At 41.6% G+C, this 26535-nt stretch overlaps 1 protein-coding gene across 9 annotated transcripts in view; it reads left to right on the plus strand.

Annotated features, from left to right (window-relative positions):
- Positions 1 to 26535, plus strand: part of STARD13 (StAR related lipid transfer domain containing 13) — a 297743-nt gene that overhangs the window by 244500 nt on the left and 26708 nt on the right. For 8 of the 9 annotated variants that reach the window (XM_061457525.1, XM_061457527.1, XM_061457524.1 and 5 more), the window contains 3 exons: positions 10180 to 10251; positions 12197 to 12278; positions 21775 to 21838. In XM_061457525.1, coding sequence (XP_061313509.1) covers positions 10180 to 10251; positions 12197 to 12278; positions 21775 to 21838 — 218 coding nt within the window. The remainder of the gene's footprint in view (positions 1 to 10179; positions 10252 to 12196; positions 12279 to 21774; positions 21839 to 26535) is intronic. The other variant, XM_061457533.1, reaches the window with a different exon arrangement.

Below are 26535 nucleotides of genomic sequence, written 5' to 3' on the forward strand. Positions count from 1 at the left end.
CCTTGTGTACAGATTGAAGAATTTACTGCTCCTGTAATTAAAGTATTAGCAATCTAATCAAAGAGTTACTTCAGCTACAAATAACACTTGGACTTCCAAGTATAAAGTTACGACAAGTTTCCAGTGGTGGCACTGTCTGAACTGATACATATACAATCCCTATTAGTCATACCTCTTACTGGTGTTATGCTTACCCTTTCTATGACTTTTTGGGTCCTAAAATCAAAGGTGCTAGTAGAAAGGGGGTGTAGAGAGGAGCTTACAGCCAGTCTTTATCTGAAATTCTCTACTGGGAGAAGTATTACGTTGCTGGTGGAGATATTTTCCTCCTCACTATTGATCAGTTTAGGGTTATTTTTTTACATTTCCTGAAACAGTCTCAGATCTACAGAATGGTTGAGGTAGAAAGGCATGTCTGGAGGTCATCTTGTCAACGCCCCTGCTGAAGCAGGGTGATCCACAGCCATCTGCCTAGGACCATATCCAGATGTCTTTTGATTATCTCCAAGGATGAAGCCTCCACCACCTCCCTGAGCAACATGTGCCATACAAGTGCTCAGTCACTCTCGCAATAAAAGTGTTTTCTGATGTTCACACAGAGCTTCCTGTGTTTCAATGTGTCCTGGGTTCACTGGTTGCCTGTCACTGGGCACTGCTGAGAAGATCCTGGCTCTGCCCTCTTTGCACTCTCCCTTCAGTTATTTATACTCATAGATGGGATTTTCCGAATGCTTCTCTTCCCCAGGCTAAACAGTCCTAGCTCTCTCAGTTTCTCCTCATCTACCAGATGTTCCAGTCCCTTAAATAACTTTGTAGGGCTGTGCTGGCCTCACTCCAGTGACTCCGTAACTTAATTTTACTGGGGAGTACAGAACTGGACCTGGTACATCAGATGTGTCCTCACCTATGCTGAGAAGAGGGGAAGGATCACCTCCCCTAACCTTCTGGCAGCAGTCCTGTTAATGCAGCCCAGCATGATGTCTGCTTCCTTTGGCAGAAAGGCACATTGCTGCCTCATGTTTGTATTGGTATCCACCAGACCCTCAGTTCATTTCCTGCAAAGCTGCTTTGCAGCCTGTGGGCTACTCGCTCTTTCACTCTTTAAAAATAGTAATCCCATAGAAGATATAGAACATGAATGTGTTACGTGAATATATAACAAGTACCTGTAACTACAATGTTTCAATTGCTGCTTATTAATTATGTCTAATAGTTATGGAACTATCAATGGTACATTGTAAAAATCTCTTTATAGAACATCTGGGTTGCAAGTGAGCATACACTTGAAGGTTTTCTAAATACCAGCTGGACTCAGTATTTCCTTTTCTGATACGAGTTCGACAGCTATTTTGGTCTTCAGGCCACTCTGGTCCCTAATAAATAGAAGTTTAGATGCCGCCTAGATCTCTTAACTTGGGAACAAAGGCAAAAACTCATATTAAATAAGAGTCTGTTTTCAAAATTTGGCCTATAGTAACTCTCTGAGTCACCAGAAGTTCCGGAATAGATCCCAAGGGATGGGATTGCGACCCCTTCTTTACCTGTTTGATAATGTTCCTTCCACATTAAAAATACAATGCATTTTATAGTGCAGCCCTTAAAGACTCACATTTTCCAGACCTTTATCCAAACACATTTTTCAGTGGACATACAGTGCTCATGTATCAAAGCTCTCTTACTGCTCAAGTCAGCTGTGCTCAGCTTTTGAATGGCAGGCCAAATAGGTGGGGAGGGCAGCATGGTGCTGAAGAATGGGTGGGTGGTACCCTGTCCTCTGAGTCTGTGCTGAGCCAAGACTCATGGGGGCCATCAGAAGGCAAGAAAAGGAACATAAATCCTAATGTGGAAGGGGAAGGATGTGAAGGGAGCTCTTAATCACTTCTGCCCATTAGCAACACCAGAATATTTTTCCTGAGACTAAAGGGAGGAGAGCCTGGTGTCCTTGTCAGCTCCCAGTATATATATATTATTTAAATTTTATCTATGTCATAAATTCTGTTAGTGATTTCAGCTGGATAAAGTATTCTCCTTATTTCTTGTCATAAACTGCTGCAGTGTTCTTTTATGCAGCTGCCACATTTCATCCTAATGCAGCTGCATTTCTCCCAGGGATGAAGCGATCCCTATATATAACTTTTGCCTCAGTTTTTGTAATCGTTTAAAGTGCTACAAGATGAGATGTGGGATGCAAGCTATTGTTTTATTAGTGCCATCCCAAAGTGCTGCATTGCACAAATCAATTGTGAGCTGAGAAGAAAAGTGGTTTGAAAGTGATACTTGAAAACAGGGAGAGATTTTGGGGGTTAGGATGGATATAAAATCCTGTTTCAGGAATTTAAAAGGAAGATGAGAAAAAAAAAAGAGGAAACAAACTGGTGTGGAGTAAGGTTGTATAAACTGATTGGACATGTGAGGCAGCGGGTAGCAAAGATGTCAGAAAAATGAATGGCAGAGAGTTAATTTTAGGTGACTTTGGAGGGGAAGGCACAGAAAGAAAAGGAGAAAGGGAAACCAGCAGTAAATAGAAAGGATCATGAGAAAAAGCAGCAACCAAAGAAATCAAGAGGACACTGAAAGGAAGATTCTCTTAGATTTATCACATAGCTGAGCTATATGACATGGAAGTGTCTTTTCAGCATCAGTTGGCACTATGTTTTTGCTAAGTTATTAATGTTAGGTCTGAGACTTTCAAATGTTAAGACAACTTGGTGTCCAAATCTCATTGCATTCTCATGTTTAGGTGCCCAGTTGTGCTGAACAACCCTCTACCTCAGCAGAGGGAGTTACTAAGAAGTCTACATAAGGAATAATTCTTTGGGAAACTGATTTTGTGCTAAAGACTTTTAGGGACAGTGATGGCTGCCTGAAAGAGTGGCTGATTACTCTGAATAGGGAGTCGCTCAGGTTATTTCTTGCTCCTGAGGTCTTTATGTATCCTTGTGTCCCTGCTGACTGTTGTGCTGGCTGCATCAATAAAGTCACCTCTCAGCTTAAAGAGCTTTTTGAGTTATAGCACCTTGCACAAAGGTCTCTCCTACACTGTAACTGTTAGTAATTTCCTTGTTGCAATGTTATTTGCATAGCTACCTTCATGTTATTAGTATGAGGAAAACCATTGTGTTGTACACCTATCTCTGACAAGATCTAAATGTAAAAAAGTATTAATACAGATACTATTCCCAGACCTGTGAAGTGTCATGCCTCATGAACCTGCTGTAAATCTCAGGCCTACCAGTTTTGCCAGTATTGATTTAGGAAAACAACTCAGCATAATCCTTTCACCCAAAAGGAACTAATGTTCCTAACACCTTGCTGGAATAATACAACTTTCTTCTTTTGAAATGCAGCCTTACTCAAAATAAAAGGCTGATTAAGAAGTCTCACAGCTGGGCTGTGTAGAATTTGGTTTTAGTAGGGAACAAAACCATTGTCATAGTGGTTGAAACAAATATTTCTTATAGTCCCAGACTATGTATGAGCAATAGGAATATCAGTAGCTCAATAGGAAAAGCTATATTAAGGGCCATCTAACCAGGAAAAAATAATTTTATAACACTGTCTTTTGTTTGGTTTCATTTATTCCGTTCTTTAGAACCATTTTCCAAATCTGTGGTGGTAGCAGTGAGTAGTCATAACACTCAAGCTCCTGATCCCAGTGTCCTTTGGCAATGAATTTTATAGATTTTATTTTAAAAGGTACTTTATCAGTTGCCTTCATTCTTTTTCATTCCTTCCTTTTCCTTAATTTTCCTGTCTTTGTGCTGTAGCATAGAGTGAATAGAAGTTCCCAATTTCCTATTTTTCTACTACCCCGATTTTGCATCCTTTTATCATAGTCCTTCTTTATTCATTTGTATCTTTTCATCTCTTAGCATATGAGATTTTTTTTCATGTACAGAAATAATCATGCTTCTCACTTTCAACCTTTCTAAGAAGTCAGAGCATGAACGGACATCATCTGACTATTATTCATCAAGTGTAAATAATTACATATAAAGAAACTACTCATGAGCTTGAAAGGATCTTTTTCTATTGACATTTGAACTGTATGCAGCCACAGTAGTTTAAAAAGTCCATATTATTGTATTGTTTCTAATACCACAATATTCTGCAAAAGCTTAAGGTCTATTAAAATAACCCTTTGACGCCTTTATTTGTTCCTTGCTTGCAAAACATAACCTTGCCTCTAATAGTAAATATATGGCATAATATAAAATAATTCCAAAGAAATTCCACTTTTCAAAAGCCTTATTATCAGGATTTATTGAAGAGTATGCACCACATTGTACTAAAATCATATAAATTCATGCTTATGGCTTATTTTATTTATGATATATTTGCACTGTAAATGGTAATTTTATGGCTGCATAGTACAATAACCCTTGCGTTATTATTGGAATTCTTCTGGAAAAGTCCTACAGAGTGGAAGGGAATGGGGTAAACCATTAAACTGCTACCTAAAAGCATTCCCTCAAATGGAGTTCTCAGGAAGTTATGCTAAAAGCCTGAGTAATTTTAGAGACACCGATACCATTTGCAGAAAAAACTTACGCCATCCTACAAATAAAACTTCAGAATTTTCCCTTTTAAAGAATTCCGGTTCATAAGATGCAACATGAAGGGTTACGGAAAATTATATCTCTATAAAATCGTATGGGACTTTTTCTTTAGGGAATCTGAGAAGTTTGTGTTTTTCCATGACCTGCAGCAACATGCTTGCAGTAGTGAAGCAAGATGATAATGTAGTTGTTAAGGTATTAACCTGCTCTTTGCAAGCCATAGATCACAGAATCATATAATGGTTAGTGTTGGAAATGACCTTAATATTGTCTCATTCCGACCTCTCTTGAAGGAGAGAGTAAGACAAGGACCAAAAGTTAATGTAAAGCGTAGCAATAGACTAACCACCTGCAAATCCTGTGAGCTGTAGCCAAGCTGTTACTCTACTACCAAATGCTTGCAAGAGACCTTTTCCGCCTGAGAGATAGTCTTGGAATGGCCACTGGAGCTCACTGATGTGGCTGCACAGTAAAATGTACTCCTTTCCATTGACTTGAATAATCGTTTTCACTAACATCCCCAGATATTTTAAGTCTGCTAAAATTGATTTAAGTGATGAACAATATAGGGGGAATAAAAAAGTGAGCATAAACAGTGATTTGTTACAGACAGTTGAAAAGAAAAGTGATCACATAAAGTTGGCATCAACACAATAGATGAAGTAATTTTGTACCTTATTTATTCTAGTTGCTAACTCTTTCACTGCATTGTGCAAAATGATATCTAAATCTTAAATTAAAAATATAGTTTAAAAAAAGCGAGAAACACCGAAACAGGAGATAGAAGAGACAGAGAGAGAGAGAGAGACTGGCAGAAAGGCAGAATCAAGATGAAATGCTGATGTCTAGACAGGAAAAGGGAAAGGTCTCTAGTACCTAGGTCTTAGCACCAATATTTGTGGACAGTGATAAGAAAGTCCCAAGCTAGAAACTTAATTTCTTACATTATTTTCTCTTGACAGAACAATTTCCTCCAAACAACCTTTTAGACAGTTCTGCATTCTTTTGTAGGAGGAAAGACTGTCCCAGTGGTTTGGTTTTCTTGGGCTTGTTAAAATGCAATTAATGTGGACTAAAGAGGAGCTGTAGAGCTTGTTAATACAACAGTAGACCATTCATGGTTTTGCAGAGTTATTTTTCTGCCATCTTAGAGGGTTGAGCTAGATCTCTGAAGGGTTAGCCAGGAGTTAGTGTGGCAGGAAGGGAAGCAAGAGAAGGAGGCACCTGGTGTGGGGTAGGATGTCCCCTTTGGTTGCAGCTCACTGCTAGAGTCTTCCTCTGGTGTTGGGCACCATCAAAGCAGTTTGTGAAGAATGAGAGAAAGTGTTGGAAGAGAGAGAAAGATGGCAAGTAACTGTCTCCATTTTAACCCCAGAATACCCCCATGGTCTGTAGGAGAAAAGCTCAAACCTGCTTAACACTAGAGATAGACTCAAAGCCACATCCCAGCTGTGCTCTGAACATCTGTCACACTTCCTGGTGAACCTCTCTCTCCTTATTTCACTTTACTTGCATACGAAATAAATTAAAAAATGGATCAGAGATTTGCGCTTCAATCTCTACTGTGCGATACAAGCTTTGAGCTACTACATCAGTGTCTCTGATAAACATTTAATTTAATACACAGTGGAACAGGTCTAGGAGAAAAGATTAAGACAATCCCATGGTGGGGGGGAGAGGGGGGAGGGCAGGAAATGGCTTGGCTGATCAAAGAGGTGTGTGACAAGGTTTTAATTTGCTGCTTGCATATGGGCACAGAAAGGTTTTGCTGAAATTGGAGCAACTTCTGTGGTTCCTCAGAGTGCAAGGAAGGTCAGTAGCAATGCCTGTGCACAGGGGACTTTGAGCATAACTCCTGGGAAGAGCTGGTAGATGAGGGGGATATGGAGGCCATGAGATCTCCCCAGAAATGTGGCTGGAGGGCTTTTGCATGTGTGGATCTCAATAACTCTCTACTGATAGAAAAGTGAAATGGCAAAAGAAATTTGTTTCCTGTCAAGCTTCAACTAAATACTGAAAACAACCCCTGAGAATTCATGTACTGTGAGACATACTGATACTTGTCAATGTTTGTGACTGAATTATTATCTAGCCTTAATAATTAATGGTTACCATTAACTGCTGCCCTAGCAAGTGGAAAGCAGTAGGTAAACTATCCCTGTTTTTCCATCAGCAGAGCAGGGCACTAGTGCATAAGGACAAACCCACCATCGGGTGTGCTGGGGTGAACAGTGTTTCGATCACACCAAGGGAGATGCTGCTCACTGCCTCCTGCCAGTCTTGACTGCAAAAGTATGAGCCATGTCCTCCCTAAAATCACTCTTCTCAGAGTCACAGCCCTTCTCTGTGCTGTTGACAAGCTTCCCTGGAGCCACCTGGGAACACATGGAGTTTTCCAGGTCCTTCAGGGTGGCACCAAGACAGTTCAGCTGCTGCAGGCATTTTGAATTATAACTTCAATTACATACCCAGAGCGAGATAATAGAAATCACCTTTGGCGTCTGCTGAGGATTAAGTCCTTGGCTTTTTTCTCGAAAACTGTAGGAGCAGCCAAGAGGGGAATGGCTGAAACAGGTGCCTTTAGCCACTGAAAATACACCTGTAGAAGCAAAGTCATATTTTTGGCTTGTCCAGCAGCACATTACACTTCTCCCCTTCACCTGGCCTCTGAATAAAACCAGAATAGAGAGAGAGATGGGAAGAAACTGGGCACTGGTACATGTCCAAGAGCCAGTATCCCAAAAGCTGACTTAGCAAACCTTATTTGAGGCTGAATCAGTCTGTTCAAGATGATCATTCAGAAAATGAGAGTACTCCCTATAGATGCCTTCATGGAGGAGATAAAGTTTTGAATGCAGAAGTTAATCAGTCAGTAACTTTTGAATGGTTGCAGTATGCTTACAAACAGCCTCATAAAAAAAACAACAAAACAAAACAAACCATCACAAAAACAAAACCCCAAAACCGTTGAGATTTACTTGCTTGGTTATGCCCTGTGATTATTCATCCACTGCAACCTGAGAATTTTTACATCTAAGTTGGGCTTCAGGAAGATTCCTCAGCAAGCTCCTCTGAGCAGCCAACTGCAAAAAAACATTGAAATATGATAAGTATATAAGAGCATTAAATGGTAGCATTCTCTATCACCCACAGCCTCTGTTAGTTGTGCTTCCAGGCCAGATGAAGCTAGCATGTACATACAGCTGTTCTGAGTTGTAAAATACATTTTGGAATGGGACTGATTCATCTATGTTTCTTGAGATTGAATTAAGCAAAAGAAAAAAGGATAAAGACTTGTCTTTTTTCCAAGCGCTTAATAAAAATATTCAGTCTCACTGGAACATAATAGAGATGTGCTTTCAGCACACAGATGTGCAGTAGTCAGAGTCACGTTTTTTGTAAGCCGCTCATTCTTTTGTGCAGTGTTAAGAACTGAATGTACTTTCATACTCCTTTTTTTGGCCTTGACGTGAGCTAATGTCAAAGCAAATGAAGACCTGGTGGTGAATCCTTTTCAGCACTGCTAATGACTGCAGCCATTGCAGAGCTGTTACTGGCTGCCTAATCATCTTTGGGATTTTGTCAATATAAGGCTTTTGATACGTAGACCTTGCATTCTGAATTTTTATTTCTGCAACAGAACTTGATGGCATGACTCAGCATTTAGTGGTTCAGAAAGGTGAGTGGGTCACATACTGCAGAGTATATTCAAAGCAAGCTTTATGGTGAGCTTCAGTGGGTAAAGTCATTAAAAGTATGAGTGATCTGAACAGAATTACATGGGGAAAAATTCTCGCCAGCATTTCCTATCTATAAAAATGCATTTTAGTAGAAAACAGATTTACAACTGGATTTTTTTTGCATGCAAGGCAGACCATGCAGAAAAGCAACTGATCCTGATTTTCTTTTTCCAGTTCCATCACTTGCTTTGTATTTAGGGTTTAGTATTATGGCTGCCTAGATTTACAATCACAAATATTCCAAAACCCTTGACTGGTTCATTCAGGTGGAATAATAAATAACATAAAATGTCTATTTTCTTCAACACTTGCACACTTTGTTTTGCAAATGCAAGAGGTGCAGATATGTGTTTTGACTTTGATCTTGTAAACTGAAACTGTTCAAGTGGTAGATCCTGATCTGGATCTGGGCAACAAGGAGGTGTTGCCCAGGTTTTCCCAGAAACCCACATTTATCTGGGTGAGCTTCTATTTTCAGTTGTTCCTCCAGTTGCTCTGAGAGCACCTGTGCATGCAAACAGTGCGGGCACTGCCAAAGCCAGACCTGGCACACTGCTTTCCATAATATGAGCCCAGGGAGCTTGGTAAAAATTGAGGTGCCCCACTGTCGACATACATTGGTCATCTCAGAGGTTGGGCACAGAACCGTGTGTGACTGCTGGACTGCTCAAAGTCTTGTTTCACTAGACACATTTCAAACTATATCCTGTGGTTTTGTGTAGCTGACATTTATTTACTACTGCTTTAGCAACTGCACAAGGTGCATTTGCCTCTCCTATGCAAAAAGCTTTAGGTCTTATCAGTCCCCTCTTGAACATGAGTTTCTTCTGTTCTCTCATGCTTACATATCCTGTCACTTTCAAAGTAAAGAGGGACTGTTGTCTTGTTCAGCTGATGATTCTGACACCTCTTCTACAGGGAAGGATGCATCTTACCCAGTGAAAGCTGTTTGAGAAGGGAAACATACTACAGCATCAGCTGTGTCCATACTTTTGAAGAGTGGAGAGTGGGCAAGATGACACAGACTGATTCCTCTCCTCACTGTTTAATACAGGCCTTCTCAATAAAAGATTTCTCTTGATAAGCAACTGAAGCAACCCAAAACAGGCCTGGAAGTGAATTAAAATTAAAGAGCGAGTGGTCTGGGATCCAGTGCTTGAAGCTACTGCCTATATCTATTTTATTTAGCTGCACAGCCATAGCTGTAGCTATTTATTCTCTATTAGCAGCCGCAAGAGAAAAGTATTGTCAGTAGTTGATTTATCTCACCTATTTTAAACAATACTTCAAGGTGAAATGAATCACCCTTTGGAAGTACCTGTCTTTCTATTGCCTGTGGAGGGAGTCTGCATAATGGAGTTCAGATGGCTAGGGTAGGAGTAGGAAGGCACATCCTACCTGTGCAATTGTCCCTTCAGTAACGTAAGACCCGCGGTGGGGTTTTCCTGGCAGAGCTTTCAGTGGCTTTCACATGGGACTTTTCTCTGCAAGAAGTTTCAGAGCAGGAAAAAACACAATGCATGCTCCCTGTCACCCCATTCCTACTCTGCTTCATCTTCACCTCTCCCCAGCAACTTGCTCTTGGGAAGGGATACAACACAGGACCACAAACCTGGCTGAGCAATTTCTCCTGCTGTGGAGATGATCAACACTTCATCCTGGGCACCAAGCAGCTATGCAAACCCCAGAGTCCTGTGGACTCAGATGGGTTTGTTTGAGAGACTATTTTGTTTTCTGATGTTATAAAGAAATACTTCAGGGTGGTGACAGGGTTTTTAAGCAACAAACAGCTACTATCAAGTCTTTGTTATACTCTTGTAATTAACTTCTAATGCAAAGTAACAAAATGGAACTTCTTTCTCTTTTCTCTTTCTGTTCAGAAATCGAAGCAAAGGAAGCGTGTGACTGGCTACGTGCAGCTGGATTTCCCCAATATGCTCAGTTCTATGAGGGTAAGTAGTTTTTTATCCTCTTTGCATGGTATTGAAAGTACACTGGGTTTTTGCCAGCAGAGCTTGTGGCTGGCCAGCTCTACATTTGACTGAGTTATGGCCATGGCTGGCTGCTTCACAAACCCTTAGCTGCTGGACTCATACCAGTGCCTAAAGAAAAGTAAAATTCTTGCCCTCATAGCCATGGGAAGAAAAAAAAAAGAGTAACCTCAAAGGTTACCAAAAACAAGCACAAAAATCCAAATACATAGGTCTTGTTTCTAAAAACTTCCTGAACTGTATCCAATATGAGATTGAATACAGTGTAAGTTACTGAAAATTTCAGTCTTACTGAAAATAAGATTGAAAACTGCCAAGTTACCAAAAGTGGACATTCTGAGCTGCATTTTACATTTGCAAATATTTTGCTAACTCCAAGCAAATGGCCATGTCCCCATCCTAGTTGTAAAACTTGTGCCCAGAGAAATTATGTCCTTGAGGACAGGGCAAGTGGTTGCACTGCTGCTGCATTCAGGGGCAGTTTGGGAACTGAGGCTGGGGCTTTCCTACTCTCCTTAGGTTTTTGCTGAGAGGGAAACTGCAGCTGATCTTTGTTCTTCCCAAACTGCATATTCTGCCTGCCAGAGATACAGAGTCAGCTCAGGCCCACTTGGGCTTATTAGCTGAAGCACAGCTCTGCCAAACACCACTGGACACCTTCCAGGGTCAGCTTGGGTCTGGAGGCAACACAGCTCCACTCATGGAATGATGGCCAAGAAACCTCGTGGGTCAGAGCCAGCTCTGCAGAGAGACAGCTTGGACACCATCCATCCCCTTGTGTGGGGTTGAGGCCAGTGGGGAGTGTGATGCCAACGACACCTCCGTGGCTTCTGATGGCCCTCAAGGCTCGGGTGCTGGATCCTGGTGGATTAGGAGCACCATGCAGAAATGATTGTTTGGCTCCACATGGTCTCTATTAAACCCAGCAGGGAACTAAGATTAATAAGCCTTCCAGACCAAAGCTGACATAGATGTGTGTCTACCACTGTCCATGGGTGTCCAGTAGTACTTTTTTGTCTGCCTTGTAGTCAGAGTATCTCAGATACTGACTCCCTCAGTGAAAGGAGAGCCCACTGCCTACTGAACTCAAAGGGATGTTCCCTCCAAAAAACAACCTGTGCTGGGCTTCCACAGTTCCTGTAGAGTATGTGCCCTAGACAGTCTGAGTCTCTGAAAACAAGGTCCTTTTTACAGCATCTGTTATGTCAGTGTTAAGTACTAGTGTCTGAAAATGCTGGCTGCATTGTCTGTATCCCAGCATCCTACCTAAGCATGGCAGAGTAGTCTGGAGAGCAGCCACAGCTCTGGAACCTATCCCACCGTTAAAGCCCACTAAAGTTTAACAGCCATATCACTTTTTATTACAAATATCAGCCTCCAGCACACTAGCCTGGCTTTTTAGCTAACATTGGGGGTTATAATTCAGCTTATCTTTTTGGTCTCTGTTACTTGAGTAACACTTTGTCTGAAATCATTGTTATTGGAACCTGTAAAAAAAGCAAAAAGCACGGAACATTTCTGTTTCGTGGGAAAAGTCTAGCAAATAGCTCATTAAGTCACTGTGACAGGAATGGAGAACCTTGTTGATCATGTGGATAAAGAAAGTCTGTTGGTAATTCACTGATCTCATTTGTTTGTGCTAGGTGCTAGAAAAAACAGCTAAAGCTAAAATGAAATAGCCTTGCTCTCTCTTTGGTGCACAGGATGTTCAACTATACCTTTAACAGAAAAAAAACAATAAAGTGGCTGAAAGAGTCACAGATACAGCTGGAAGGGAACCAGAGCTGTGTGAAATCAGTTATACTAGATCTCAGTGAGCAAGCACATTCAAAGCATTTTAGATGTAGACAATCTATTTTCATTTGAATAGCAAGCAGTCATCTTAATATTGTGTCTCCTTTTGTAGACTCCCAGTTTCCCATTGACATTTCTGCAGTAAAGAAAGATCATGATTTTCTTGACAAGGACCTTGTAGAACCTCTTTGCAGGTAAATAACACCTAAAATTTCTTTTCTGATAATTTAAAAACATGAGCTGATTTGTTACTGTTAGCATAGCAGCAGAAGCAGCAGCAGAGATGTTTGCTTGTCCATGTGAATTAAGCAATGGTATCTATTATGCTACCACTCTGAACTAATTTCTCTTATGGAAAATCCTGGAGTGGGACCCTCACTACACTCACAGAAAACATCACATGATTTGAGAAGACCCAAATACAATGGATTTGGAATGAGATACTTGCCTTTAAGAAATAACTAGCTATAGTACAAGCAAACCCTGGATAAGCGACTCACATTTGAGCTGCAAATGAATAAGCACAGCATAAAAGATGAAACTTCACTGCACAGAATTCAGCAAGTACTTTCTCTGGCAGAAAACGTGGTTTTCAAGCTGCTGTGATTCCCTTGGTACTCTCCTTTTGGCACTAGTTGCAGAAGTGGGACCAGAACCCCACAGTACTACAGCTGCTACAACTAATCACTGCTTTGCCCCTCCCAAAGGGCTTGTGTTTGCTGTTTATCTAACTTTTTATACTCTGCTTGTGATGAATATACAGTATTGCATTGCTCAAGTTCTGTCCCCCAGGACTCAAAAAGCAGCAATTCTGTGGTAGTTTTGCAAAACCACACTGCAGAGGCATTGTTCCCCTCTTCTTTCTCCTGTGCTCAGCTCAAGCTGGATTCTGCTCCTCTCCTCTTCAGTAAGGACAAAGGAACATTTGGCCCCTAACCAGGCAGGCTTTATTATATGTTATGGAAACTTTCACAACACCAGCATCAAGATAATTGGACAAAACTCTAGTCCCCCTTCTGCAACTGTGGCTAAAGTCATCAGAGAGCATATGCTGTTCCACTGCACGTTGTACTGTGCATGTAGGAATTAATGGGTCTGTGATGGAGGACTTCAGAGAGGGGTTCTGAGAGTCATAGAAAATAAGACTGGAAGAGTATTCATCAGTCCATTTCCACATCCTGGGCTATGCCCTCCTTCCTGGAGGATCCAGGTAATTCCTGGGTGCAGCTGTCAGAATGATTTCCCAAAACTCCTTTACTGCAAGTGAGACTTACTGCTTCTCATTTTGTCTGTTAAAAGTATAGGGAACAGAATATTCTCTTTCTCTATATAGTAGCCTCTGTGTCTGAAGACAAGTAAGTTGGAAAGACTTTGATCATTCAGTGATTGCTCTCAAGGATGCAGATTTGATCCACTGCTGTTCTCTGATGTTTGGTGTGAAGAATTGCTATGTCCGTGGCTAAGAAACCTTCTTCCCATACATACACACTCCCCCTGCTTCAGTCTGGCATGTTGGAACACATACTTTGCTGTAGCTTGGGAACTGAAAAGTGGTAGTGGTAGGAGGTTAAGATGCCTTTCCCTCTGCCCTCCCCTACTCCCTACAAAGTTGAAGGACTATCCAGAAGTTGAAAGATGGTATCTGTCCCTGTCCTTTTCTTGTGAAAACAAACAGTGAGGTGCAGTTATTACATAGCTCTGTGACTCTCCCCAGTCTTTCTTCTCTGAAGTAATTGGCAATGGTAGTACTTCAGTCATGGTCACCGGGCATCCAGCACCTACACAGCTAAATGGGAAAAGTTCATCTCTTGGTTCTCTGGCCTTTCTGTAGACTCACCTACAGTCACACTAGGTTGATATATTTATGAGGATTTATTTGTGAGCTGAACAGATGGAGACTTTTTTTTCCTCTCTTTTATTAAAAGATGAGGGTTTGTGAAGTAAACTATCATCTGGATAGATGCATTCATGCAACAAAATGCTTTATGTTAGCTTGAATCAAGTGATACTGCTAAGACCTGTAGTACATAAGCATAGACACAGATCTTTCCAAACTTATTATTCAAAATAAAGTGTTTTGTTACTGTCTAGTAACTTTTTCTGTTATGATTTTATTCAGAAGACAGCACCTGCTGGCTTTCATTTTTGTTGGGAGTTTTTAAACAGTTTATATCTAAAAAAGGAATAGCACCTCATACATATAGCAGGTAGAGATACAAGTATTAGTTTTCAGGTTGCAGACATTTAATTTGATGTAATTCAGCAACTCCAAAGCTTTAGCTGAGAGTAACCTCTGAAAAGCGATTTAGCCAAATGTCAAGATTCAGGTATACCAAAACCAGTAAACAGTGTCAGCCACTGCCCCCAGTACCACCTTTGTTACTGTATTAGATACCAAACCAACATCTTCCAAGCTCTCCAGTGCACTGGAAATTCTCACAGTTCAGCTGACCACTGTTTTCTACCCTTGCTTTGCTCTGTGGTGGTGTTACAACGAGGTGCATGACAGTAAATCATATGAGAGCTGCAGGCTATGATTCACCTTCATGAAACAGCTAAAAAAAAAAAGGTTGGTTATTATTTCTGTATGCACTGATTCCCAGGTCAGGAGCCAAACTTCCATTCTTCAAACACCCAAAACTGCCCTCAAAGATATGCATGACCAAGTCTTCACACTGACTAATAGTGCATTCAGCTCATAGTGCCAGACAAAATAGGTTTCTCATTTTCATTTGGAGGATAATTTTAAAGCTGGAATGCCAGAGTGGCTAATCAGTTTGAGCAGAGTTTTAGCTCTGAGTGGTAATGGTTTTAGCATGAACACTGAATTTCTCTGCTCTTGTTGGTTGAAATCAGACTCTCAATCTCATAGGTAGTTTTCTTATGGCATTGCAGTATACAAAACAACATGAGGCTCAAATGTAGAGGAACCTTTTCTTTTTTTAAGGCAGCTGTTAGCATTTTAGTCAGAAAGCCTAAGACTCCTTGTTATAAAAGATTTCAGTGACCTTTGTGAGATATTCTAACGCTCCTGCTGTTTGCAATATCATTTGAAAATTTGGCAGACTAATGACCAAATGTGAAGCCTGTGGGTTAGAGGCCTATCTATCAGAAGATTCCACACAGATTTTATTGAGTAATGAACAATAGAAAATTGCCATGCAATCTGCAGGCAAATGCAGTCAGCCTGCCAAAATAATAATTGGGCATGAAAATTTAATAGCTGGATCTCTGTGTCATTTCCAAAATAGCAGCAACCAACTCTGCTCTGGGAACTTTTGTGGATGCTGTGATAAGAGGGTGAGAAGGAAGAGCCAAGCCATGTTGTGCTTTTTATATTCACGTAAATACAGTGACTAAGAATATAAAGAACAAGTATGCATGTCTGATACATAGGCCCCTAAACCATGCTCTTAAAATTTGAACTGTGCCAAGCAGCCAGCGGCCTATTTTTCCATAACTGTTGTCTCTTAGATAGTTTGTAAATAATCCAAAGGTTGCTGTATATGGGACATCCTACCATAAGGGTTTTGAAATTATGTCTGTATAGTCAGTACTGCCTTCTGAGTTATATTGCTCTAGGTGCTGTTAGGAAATAAGCCCTGCTTTCCCCATGCATTACAGAATGCCCTGCTCTGAAGTCAGTAGAACGGTACCCACTGACCTCAAGGAGAGTTGACTCACCTCATGTGAGCATGTAGTCTATAAGGTAACTCAGTTGCAGCCATGATAAAACGTGATGGGACTGGTGTCATGTATATCCTCTTCACACACAAAACTGGCGGAGCAGGGTCATGCCAGTGCAAGCTTTGCACACCAGCCCTAGCGTCCTGGGAGGACCTCAGCAGAGCCCAGCGCAAGGAGTTAAATTCCACAGCCGCAGAATAAACTAGCTAAGGTGATGTGTATCCAGCACCTAAGCTTGAGTGAGAATAATGATAAAACAAAGAAATAGTGTTGTGTTTCCCTCAGAGGGAAGTTTTAGGGAACTGTATAATGTTTTGCTTTGTCATGATCCATAAAAGAGGACATTTGTAGATCTGCCAAGGTAGAACACTGCTGTCCGTGTTAGCCCTCCCCACAGTGCCTCCTGCATGACTATGCCCCTGGATGCATTCCCCACCAGCTGCTTGGAATCAGCTGCAGAACAGTTCCATAGGAATGCATGGAGATCCAAGTCTGGATGGCTCTACAAGCAGGACAACAGGTTCCTCACAGGGTTTTCCAGCTAATCAGGTCCTGTGTTGCTGCAGGCTTGTGTTTACGCTGCTTTGTGCTGTGCAGGATGCAAAAGTCAGAGAATTCCTACTTCTGAAGAACTTCCATCATAAAGGTTAATAATTACAGCACTGGGGTTGAGATTCAGAGTCCTAAATACCCTTGTCTGTTGCCATCTTAGATATCCTAAGGTACCTCAGACTTCTACATGGCTGGCTGGACCATAGAGGACCTGCAGTAGCTGAAAGCCAGGCTTGATTGTCTAAGGCATCTAAAATGGCACCAGATGATACCTCTGTCCACTGATGTTTGAGCATTGTTTCAAGAGACACTTTTAAACATAGACACGATGTTTGCTCCCCATTCTGGAGACCAGTAACACATGGTGTCCCTCAGGGATCAGTGTTGGGACCAATCTTGTTCGACATCTTTGTTGGTGGCATGGACAGTGGGATTGAGTGCGCCCTCAGCAAGTTTGCCAATGACACCAAGCTGTGTGGTTTGGTTGATATGCTGGAGGGAAGGAATGCCATCCAGAGGGACCTTGACACGCTTGTGAGGTGGGCTGATGCCAACCTCATGAAGTTTAACCATGCCAAGTGCAAGGTCCTCCACCTGGGTCAGAGCAATCCCAGGCACAGCTACAGGTTGGGCAGAGAAGAGATTCAGAGCAGCCCTGAGGAGAAGGACGTGGGGGTGTTGGTTGATGAGAAACTGAACATGAGCCGGCTTCAGTGTGCGCTCATAGCCCAGAAAGCCAACCGTATCCTGGGCTGCATCAAAAGGAGCGTGACCAGCAGGTCGAAGGAGGTGATCCTGCTCCTCTACTCTGCTCTTGTGAGAACTCACCTGGAGTATTGTGTGCAGTTCTGGTGTCCTCAACATAAAAAGGACATGGAACTGTTGGAACAAGTCCAGAGGAGGGCCACGAGGATGATCAGGGGACTGGAGCACCTCCCGTATGAAGACAGGCTGAGAAAGTTGGGGCTGTTCAGCCTGGAGAAGAGAAGGCTGCCTGGAGACCTCATAGCAGCCTTCCAGTATTGGAAGGGAGCCTATAGGGATACTGGAGAGGGACTCTTCATTAGGGATTGTAGTGATAGGACAAGGGGTAACGGGTTAAAACTTAAACAGGGGAAGTTTAGATTGGATATAAGGAAGGAATTCTTTACTGTGAGGGTGGTGAGGCACTGGAATGGGTTGCCGAGGGAGGTTGTTCAAGGCCAGGTTGGACAGAGCCTTGGGTGATCTGGTTTAGTGTGAGGTGTCCCTGCCCATTGCAGGGGGGTTGGAACTACATGATCTTAAGGTCCTTTCCAACCCTAACTATTCTATGATTCTATGTTTCACCATAGAAATAAGTGTTAAACCACAGAGGTAATGTTTACCGGTGGTGGCCTGGAGAAGAAATAAAATTAACATCAGTGAAGCATTTACTATAGTGAATATATTGCAGACTTCTCCTGAATACTGTAAAGCTTTCCAGACAAGCATTCAAATGCATCCTAGATGATTTGGTTTTATATACCCACCTCTCTTTCATTTATTTAATGTATTTTTTCCTGTGTTTTCTCAAGTCCTGATTTTGTGCTTTGTTGACATTACAAACAGGCAGTCTTTTCCAATGTTTTTAAGCAGTGATGTCAGAGTAGTGATTCTCCCACTTTGACTGGGACATTTGTGACAGCTTTTGTAGCCAGAGACTTTTATTTTTTTTTGCTTTTTGAAAGATTTGATGAGGGTTTTGCTGTCAGTCATCTAATGACTTTAAGCAGATGAGAAAAGTTTTCTGCCTCTGCTGGCACATCAACAAGGCAAAAAAAGTTGAAACAGACTGGCTTTGATTGGAGTTGTTAGTACCAGGCAAGCTCACAACTATGATCATTAGTTCTCTAATTTCACTGCCAAATCTTCCCACAGCACTGGAAGTGCCCCAGAAAGCATGCCAATGTTTTGTAGATGGGTAAATTTAAAACCTGAGGTTGAGGCCCTGGCACCCAATAGAAGGTAGTTTTTTTTTTTGATGGAGCAAGTTCTTCCTAGCAAAGCTAGGTTGGAAACCAGCCAGGACAATGGTGTGGCTTCCCAAACCTCAAGTTCAATACTCATTTTTATAGAGATGACCTCTCAGTCCCTGCTGACACAACCTCACTTTTGGATGCTATTAGAGGGAAAGTGATGGCTTTAGATGGTCTTGTTGGTTTCATCATGTGCTTTCTGCACCTTTCCATGCTGAAGAAGCATCCTTCATAGAAATGCCATGACATTTTCTGCTGTTGGGTGAACAAGTACAGAGGTACCTGGGTGCAAACAGGGCAAAGGATACATCAAGGACTTTTGCTTCCTTGTCTTCCTGCTTTTGAAGTGCGTGCTAGCTCCTCAGTTGTTAGAAGGCAAGTGATACCATAATGAATGGAAGGAGCACTGGTCCCTGTATTTAAAATATTTTCTTCTACATCTTCTCCGTAACACCTGCAAATAGGCAGTGAGTGTAGAGGATTTGTATGAACTGTTGAGGAAGCAGTTGCAGCAATCATCTGCCAGGGGCTGTTGAGGAGACAGCTCTCTTTCTCAGGAGTTTCTTCAGTGCCTGCTCTCATGAAAGCAAGTGAGGGGGAGTTGATGTCTTGTTTTTCAGAGTTGATGAGCAGCTTGAAAGGAGACAGTGGTTTCTCAGGTTTTCTGAGCCTCAGGGAGTGAATTTAGCTGATGCTTGTCTCCCAGTCAGCCTTGCAGAGTGTCTTTAGGTCAAGGAAGCAGGGAGCACTTCCCCATCCCTGGTCTGACTGCTCAAAGTGTGAGGACACAACAGCAGCTTGACTCAGCTATGCAGCTATGAGCACTCAGGTGGCACACAGTGGCATGTCAGTGTGGGAATGTGGCTACAAGCTTGTCTTTTCAGCACAGTCCAGCTAATGCATGGACTCCAATCTGAGCTTCCAGTTCACCTCTCTTGTTATCTCCAAGGACAGACAGTTGAGCCAAAGTCCTTTGGAAATGTGTCTGTGCCTATGTATATTTAGAATTAATACTGATATACAAATGGAAACATTTTGCACTCAAAAGAAGTGCTGAACATTATTTAGCCCCAGGGCTCCAAGAAATTGCAACTTTAGGTTGAAAAATTCCATATTTGGGCAAAAGATGATCTTTGCAGTAATAGATGTAATCCCACAGGAGAATCTGTGGGCAGAAGGCTGAAGATATAGCTATGGAGCCACAAAGCCTGAAATTTATTTAAAGAACATTACTATCATGCATGCAGGGTGTGCTTGTGCATACATTATATGCACATTAATATGATGAGCGCAGGACTTTTCTGATAGAGCGTAACAGGTTTATGGGCTTGAATTAGGGAGGAGTATTTTGTCTACAGAAGAGCAGGTGACATTTCATACAGAAATGTTTTTTTATAGGAAGATCCACATTTGACGGGCTGGTTCTTTATTAGTTGTGCCAGTTCGGAAGGATCTCTAATATTAGAAGTTCTGGGGAGGAATATGTTAATGCCATAATTTCTTATGGTATGTGAGAGATTATATTACTGATGTGTTCCTTTTTTTTTCACTTGTCCTTGTAACTTACCACATATATATAACATTTCAAATATTATCAGTTCCAAAGATTTGCAGCCTCTTTCTGAGACCCAGAAGAAACACGGGCAGCTCTTGCCACAAAGACATGCTGCAGAGATGCAGGCAGCCTACGGAAGAGTGTTGAGAGCACATGGTTCTCACACTCTGCCTCTCTTTATTTTGAAATTCACCCCTAAATCTGGAAAATGTTCAAAATCAAACCTATTAACCTCTGAGCCTCTGCTTTTAGAAGATGGATGGTTTAATGAATCAGAACCTTTAAGTATAAACAAAAACCTAATCAAGTATAATTAGCATATTAGGCTCTCTATTGAAAGAGCATGTTTTCTTGTCCTTTCTGCACATGGGCACACACACACATTCACTTCCCATCTTTATCAGATTGTCATTTCAACCACCAGCATGATCATATAGTCTTAGATTTAAGGAGCAGAAGCCTTACAGAGTCCATGGTAACATCATAGAATCATAGAACAGTTAGGGTTGGAAAGGACCTTAAGATCATCTAAATCCAACCTCCCTGCAATGGGCAGGGACACCTCACACTAAACCAGATCACCCAAGGCTCTGTCCAACCTGGCCTTGAACGCTGCCAGGGATGGAGCATTCACAACTTCCTTGGGCAACCTGTTCCAGTGCCTCACCATCCTCACAGTAGAGTTCCTTCCTTATCTCCAACCTAAACTTCCCCTGTTTAAGTTTTAACCTGTTACCTCTTGTCCTGTCACTACAGTCCCTAATGCAGACTCCTTCTCCAGCATCCTTATAGGCTCCCTTCTGATACTGGAAGGCTGCTATGAGGTCTCCACGCAGCCTTCTCTTCTCCAGGCTGAACAGCCCCAACTTTCTCAGCCTGTCTTCATAGGGGAGGTGCTCCAGTCCCCTGATCATCCTTTTGGCCCTCCTATGGACTTGTTTCAACAGTTCCATGTCCTATTTATGCTGAGGACACCAGAACTGCACACAATACTCCAGGTGAGGTCTCACAAGAGCAGAGTAGAGGGACAGGATCACCTCCTTCGACCTGCTGGTCACGCTCCTTTTGATGCAGCCCAGGATATGGTTGGCTTTCTGGGCTGCGAGCACACACTGCAGCCGGCTCATGTTCATTTTCTCATCAACCAACACCCCCACGTCCTTCTCCTCAGGGCTGCTCTGAATCTCTTCTCTGCCCAACCTGTAGCTGTGCCTGGGATTGCTCTGACTCAGGTGTAGGACCTCGCATTTGTCATGGTTAAACTTCATGAGGTTGGCATCAGCCCATCTCACAAGTGTGTCAAGGTCCCTCTGGATGTAATTCCTTTCCTCCAGCATTAACATCATTGCCGACATTTATTTAAAGGTGTTAGATTTGTTACATTTGGTGTGTTAACCTGTATGTATGATCCACAGGTGTGGGAAAGGAACTATGGCTGTGGATAGACATTTAACTGCTAAAATTTATTCTTTCTGTCATCTTTTCAAAGGACATTTTAAAGTTCCTGAAGCAAGGAGCTGCATCTTTTTCTTCTTTTACCAGTGCTTTGAAATCTACGTGTTAGACCAGTTATGTTACAGTCCTGTAGAAGGCAATTTACCTCCTTCTTCTCTTGTAATTTCCCCAGCCATCAGCCATGTTTGTTTATACCTGTTTCCTTTGCTAAGTACTTAAATGTTTATGAATTAAAAAACAATGTCCAAAGCCTGGCAATTAAGGAATGTAAAATTATGATTCCCTTTTAATGCAGTGGTCTTATACCCTGGAATAATATGACTATTGTCATTTCTGAAGCCTGTTGTATGCAGTTGGCAGATAAGAGAAAAGCTTTTGAACTTACAAAAAGTCATGCCCTTTAATCAGAAGCTGCTAATCTTTCGAATTTGCTTTGCCCTGTAGACGACTGAACACACTGAACAAGTGCGCCTCAATGAAACTCGATGTGAACTTCCAAAGAAAAAAGGTAAGGAAACTGTATGAAATGTCCTGGCTTTGCGCTGCCTTTTCTGTTAAAACCTCCCCAGTTTAGCCTTTTAGTCAGTAATGCTTTTAAAAGTAAATTAAGTGTATTTGACTTTGAACAGATTTCAGCATTATCTGGACACACGATAATGTGAATTGCTGAATCTTGAAATTGTAAATAAAACAGAAAAAAACTGTGACTAATGCAGCAGAAACAATGGTACGTGTGCTAAAAGGGCACACACAGTACTTAAAACTTTGCATACATGCAATTCAAGGTAGAGGGTGAAGAGATGGTGTGGTTTCATTAGGCTGGCTTGTTTGCCAATGCCATGTGAGTGCAGAATGGAAAATCCTGCTTGGAAAAGAAATGGAAGCTGCTTGGATTAAAACAATATCATTTATTTCTTGTGCTGACTTATTCACAGTTAAGAATATGAAAATAAACTCTCATCCTTACAAACTGCTGTGTCACATGGGAATTATTTGAGCTTAAAGGTTTTCAATGAGGACTGCAGAAACTGCCTATTGATTTTGAGAGTTTTGTAACATGTCCAGCATTAACTGTTGAATGTTTGGTTTTCTGGTCACAAATTCCCCCAAGCCCTTCAGTAGTATACAACTGCAGTTGTCGACTGAGAAATCTTGGTGCCTGTTTTTCCTTCCTTAGAGCATTTGTCTAATGCTTTTTCAAACCTGCTTCTGAGAGCTGCATTTTTGGTGTCTTTGCAAATTCAGTCTATTCATACTCTATTCAATGTCTGAGGGAATTTGAACAGAGAATGGTTTTAATGTCTGGGTATTTTACTTTTGGCATGTGCCCATTTGTTCCTAGTGTATGTAGCCTCTTTAGCTTGCATTTTGTCTGTTCACTCAAGTCACGGAGAGCTCTTCACTGCTTCAGACCTGATGGGTTTTTCTTTTCTTTGACAAGTGTCAATACTTTCCACATCAAACACCCACGTCATAGCTGAGACAGGGAACAGTAATTTCCCCTGGCTACACAATAACTTTATCATCTGAGCAGGTAGGCACTACAGGAAGAGGCTGAGGTCCTTCAGCAAAAACTAACTCAGTTGTGTCATTGACCTGCTTGCAGTGGTGTCTGATTTGCATCCATGAGCTCATGTACTTGTGTTTAAGCTGAGATACCGGAGTTGCAGAAGAGACAAATACAAAAGGCAACATATAGGTGAATGCTGATTGTCCTCTTGATATTTTGTTCGGTTCCTCCCCTTCTTCTGTTCAACAGATATTTTGGGTTTGGTGTGAGGTTTGTATGCTTGCTTGCTTGCTTGCTTCTGTAAGTGTCTGATTGTGCTGGTTTAAAAAAAGAATTTTCTTATTTTGGGTTTCATTAATTTTGCTGCCACTCCTCCCTGCTTTGAATAGATTTAAGCCATCAGCTGATCTCTTTGCAGATGACCATTATTCACTATGGAAGTCAGACTGCCCTACTTTTTCAGGGGGACAGAAGCTAGTTGGGTCCATACCTGCATGAGGCCAGGGAGAATCAGAACACAGAATACAGCAGAGAAAGAGAGGATGAAGGAGATCTGAGACAACAGATATAGAGCAACTGAAAGGAGAAGAGTGTGGGGGAGAGAAGAGGGAGAAGAGACTGCTGGCAGAAGGAAACGTAAATGCCTGTGCAAAAGACGGAAATCGGGTCTGCAATAGAATGCTGAACCGAATGCAATGCAAACTCAGCTTGCTTTGGAGGTTCAGCATAACAGGTTTGCACAAGACTACCACAGCTGCTTGGGTGGTTCATCAAAATATGGCCAAGAGAGCTGCCAGGCAAGGTTACTGTGAAGGCCAGCATGGTGTGAGCATTCCCCACAGCCTGCTCTCCCAACCAAACCATTTGTGCTGTGGGCTGCTCTCTTCCCTTTGGCTTGATCGAGATACATACAGAAATCCTTGTATATGTGTTACAAATATGTCCATAAGCGATTTGGACAGACAGAGATTAGCCTTTGGATTAACTGCCTTCTGCAGCTGTCGATTTATGAGAATTCCTGCCCCCAGCTGGAAAAATGTGGCAGAATTCCACCGCAAATAAACCCACTTTTTGCCTTTTGTTGCCCTCCTGTATCTCAGGCAAGTACACCCTCAGTCAAAAAGCTGTACTATTTTAAATCAACTGTGACAAATCTGTGAATCAAAACCTCTTTCTCTTTGGCAAATGTTGTCAGTCACTCTTCAAGAAACTTGCCCCTTCTCAACTTCCCAAACATAATAGTATTAAATGGACTCTTGAATATGCTCCAAAGCTGTGCACTTAGTTTCACCCTAGGTCAGTAAAAGTATATAGTCACTGCTCCAAGATGTCTGCTCTGCCTGTGTAAGATGAATTGTTGCTTTCAGACACACTCTTGATCCACTGTCACCAGCTATGGGGACATGTCAGTTGGCAAAGTGCTCTCTGCAATTTTTTCAGGACTCCCTCACTTGTCAGGGCACTCTGGTATCTAACAAGAACAGTGGGTTATTCAGGATGTCCGTGGTTTCCAGAATTCCTACTGATTCCATCAAAAGAAAAGCACATTATGTCACAGGACTCACAGTCAGCTGAATCTGGAGTGAGTCATCATGACAGCATTTCAGTATCTAGATATTTCGTTTGTCTAATTTTGCTCATGACAAAACACAAACATTTTCATTACAAATTAAAAAAAAAAAAGAAAATAAACCCCCAAAACCAACACAAAAACACAAAGCTAACCTTTTTTTTTTTTTTTTTGCCTACAGAGCTGTCCATTTCAACACTGAAAACTGTCTGTATTTTCTGACTGGTTCTTGGGCATACTGTAATCCTATCTTTGTGTCATTAGAGGCAAAAATTGGTTACTACCAATATCGATTCATGATCATCTCTACTTTCTCAAAAATAGTGTAAAATCAAAATTTATTTTCCTCTAAAATTGATTTAAAGTATATTCACTGCTGAATTTGTTTATTTCTGTCTCCTGCTCTGCTCTCCTCATGGTGTTTTTCACAATATCTCTACCACTTTGGCTAGTTTTATAGATTCCAGTTTGTAGAAAATGCAGGCTAAATCCTATCAGTTCACACAGTAATGGCAGTGCAGCTACAGGGGTTTGTGTCAGCCAAGAATCTTCTTCAAGGGCCCTTTGGCATATTGAGATGTTCAATAAATACGTTTTTATCCTGTTGGCTGGTGCCATCATATTGGCTTGGGTGGTGGTATGCATTGTAGATATAATTACCGCTGCTAAATATTTAACAGAACATAACCTTGCAGTTTTTAAAATATCCACTTTATGGCACTACTAAGACCACAATAGATGGATTTTTAAGTGCCTCAGTGTGTGCAGTCCTTCACCCGTATAAGCATACAGTATACTGTGAAGCTAAAACGAAGGTAGAGCTTCTTGATAAGCTGTTTCTTCCCTGCAGACAAAATGGCCAAAGCAGTATTAGCCTTTTCTAGCCCCTTTTCTGATGCTTCTCTAGCTGCTTCCTTTTTCTCTCTAGCCACGGAACTAAGATCTCCATTCATACCTGTGAACTAACATCAGTGGCAGGAACACTGCACACTTTGACGTTAGCTACGTAAGCAAATAAAAGAGGAATGACTGAGCCTAAAATTTTATAGCTATATTTTACATTTTGGACATGATCTGAAACATCTGGCCAACTTGAAGTGGTAAACTGGCAAAAGCTTATGGCATGAGCGAGACCTGGCATGCTACTAAACCCCTCTTCTGAGGTTTTGCATTATTTATGTTTGGGGCATTCTTGTAAAATTTGGTTTACATTTTTCAATTAGGCCAGCAGAGATCTAGTCAGAGATGGGAGGTAACTTTACCATCAAAACTTCATAGAAAAATACTTCAAATAATAAACTTCTAAAATGAGAATTTTTCCAGTCCCAAAATAGTCTTTCTGGTTTAGCACCTCATTTTAGTCTAGCAGCCTGTCATATTTTACTGCCTTCATACTGCTTCCAAGAATGTGAAGAGCTGCTTGGATGTCATGTAGGTGAAGTTAGTTTGTCCTGCTTTAAAACAAATGTACAAGAATAATGCAGTATAAATCCAGTTCAAAGTCAGGGGAAGGATACTCATTAGCAACTGAGGGCTTCTCATCCTTAAAGAATATCAAGTTCAACTCTGAATGCTTTGTGCTGAAGATGTATCTTTTTGTTTGAGCAAACAGATGAGAGAAAAGTCATAGGGAGAGCTTTTTTATCCGATTTTTTTTTTTCAAGGTGCATTTTGTCTGCATTGCAGAGTAGTGCTGGAGCTGCCTAGACAGAAGTGCAATTCTGCACGCCCTAGGCAGAGGGTGAGGAAAGGCTGTGGGGCTGCTGCTGCCTCTGGAGAGGTCAGGGGAAGCCAGAGACAGAGGGCCAGGCTGCAGGTCGTCAAGGTTGGGGTGCCTCTGATGGCAAAAGGAATGAAAATAGCAGTTGCCACTGTACAAAAGCTCACCTCAGCTGTAGATGCTACCCCAGCTACCCAGGACTAGAGTCTGGCTGGTCCTCCACCCCAGACCTCCACGGCTGCCTTCACTGCCTTCCTCTGCCTGCACCCAGACTCGCCCTAAGAAGTACCTCCAAATATTTCTTTTTTAATCATTATTTTAAGCAGCATGGCTTTTTATATGTTCCTGAAACATATAAATCTTGTTAGATGTACCTGGCCTGTGAAGTTTATAGATGTTTACTTA

Source organism: Pezoporus flaviventris, unplaced genomic scaffold (genome assembly GCF_033815535.1).
Source record: "Pezoporus flaviventris isolate CSIRO_AGI_PZ_B2104156 unplaced genomic scaffold, CSIRO_AGI_Pfla_v1 ptg000025l, whole genome shotgun sequence".
Taxonomy (NCBI): Eukaryota; Metazoa; Chordata; class Aves; order Psittaciformes; family Psittacidae; genus Pezoporus; species Pezoporus flaviventris.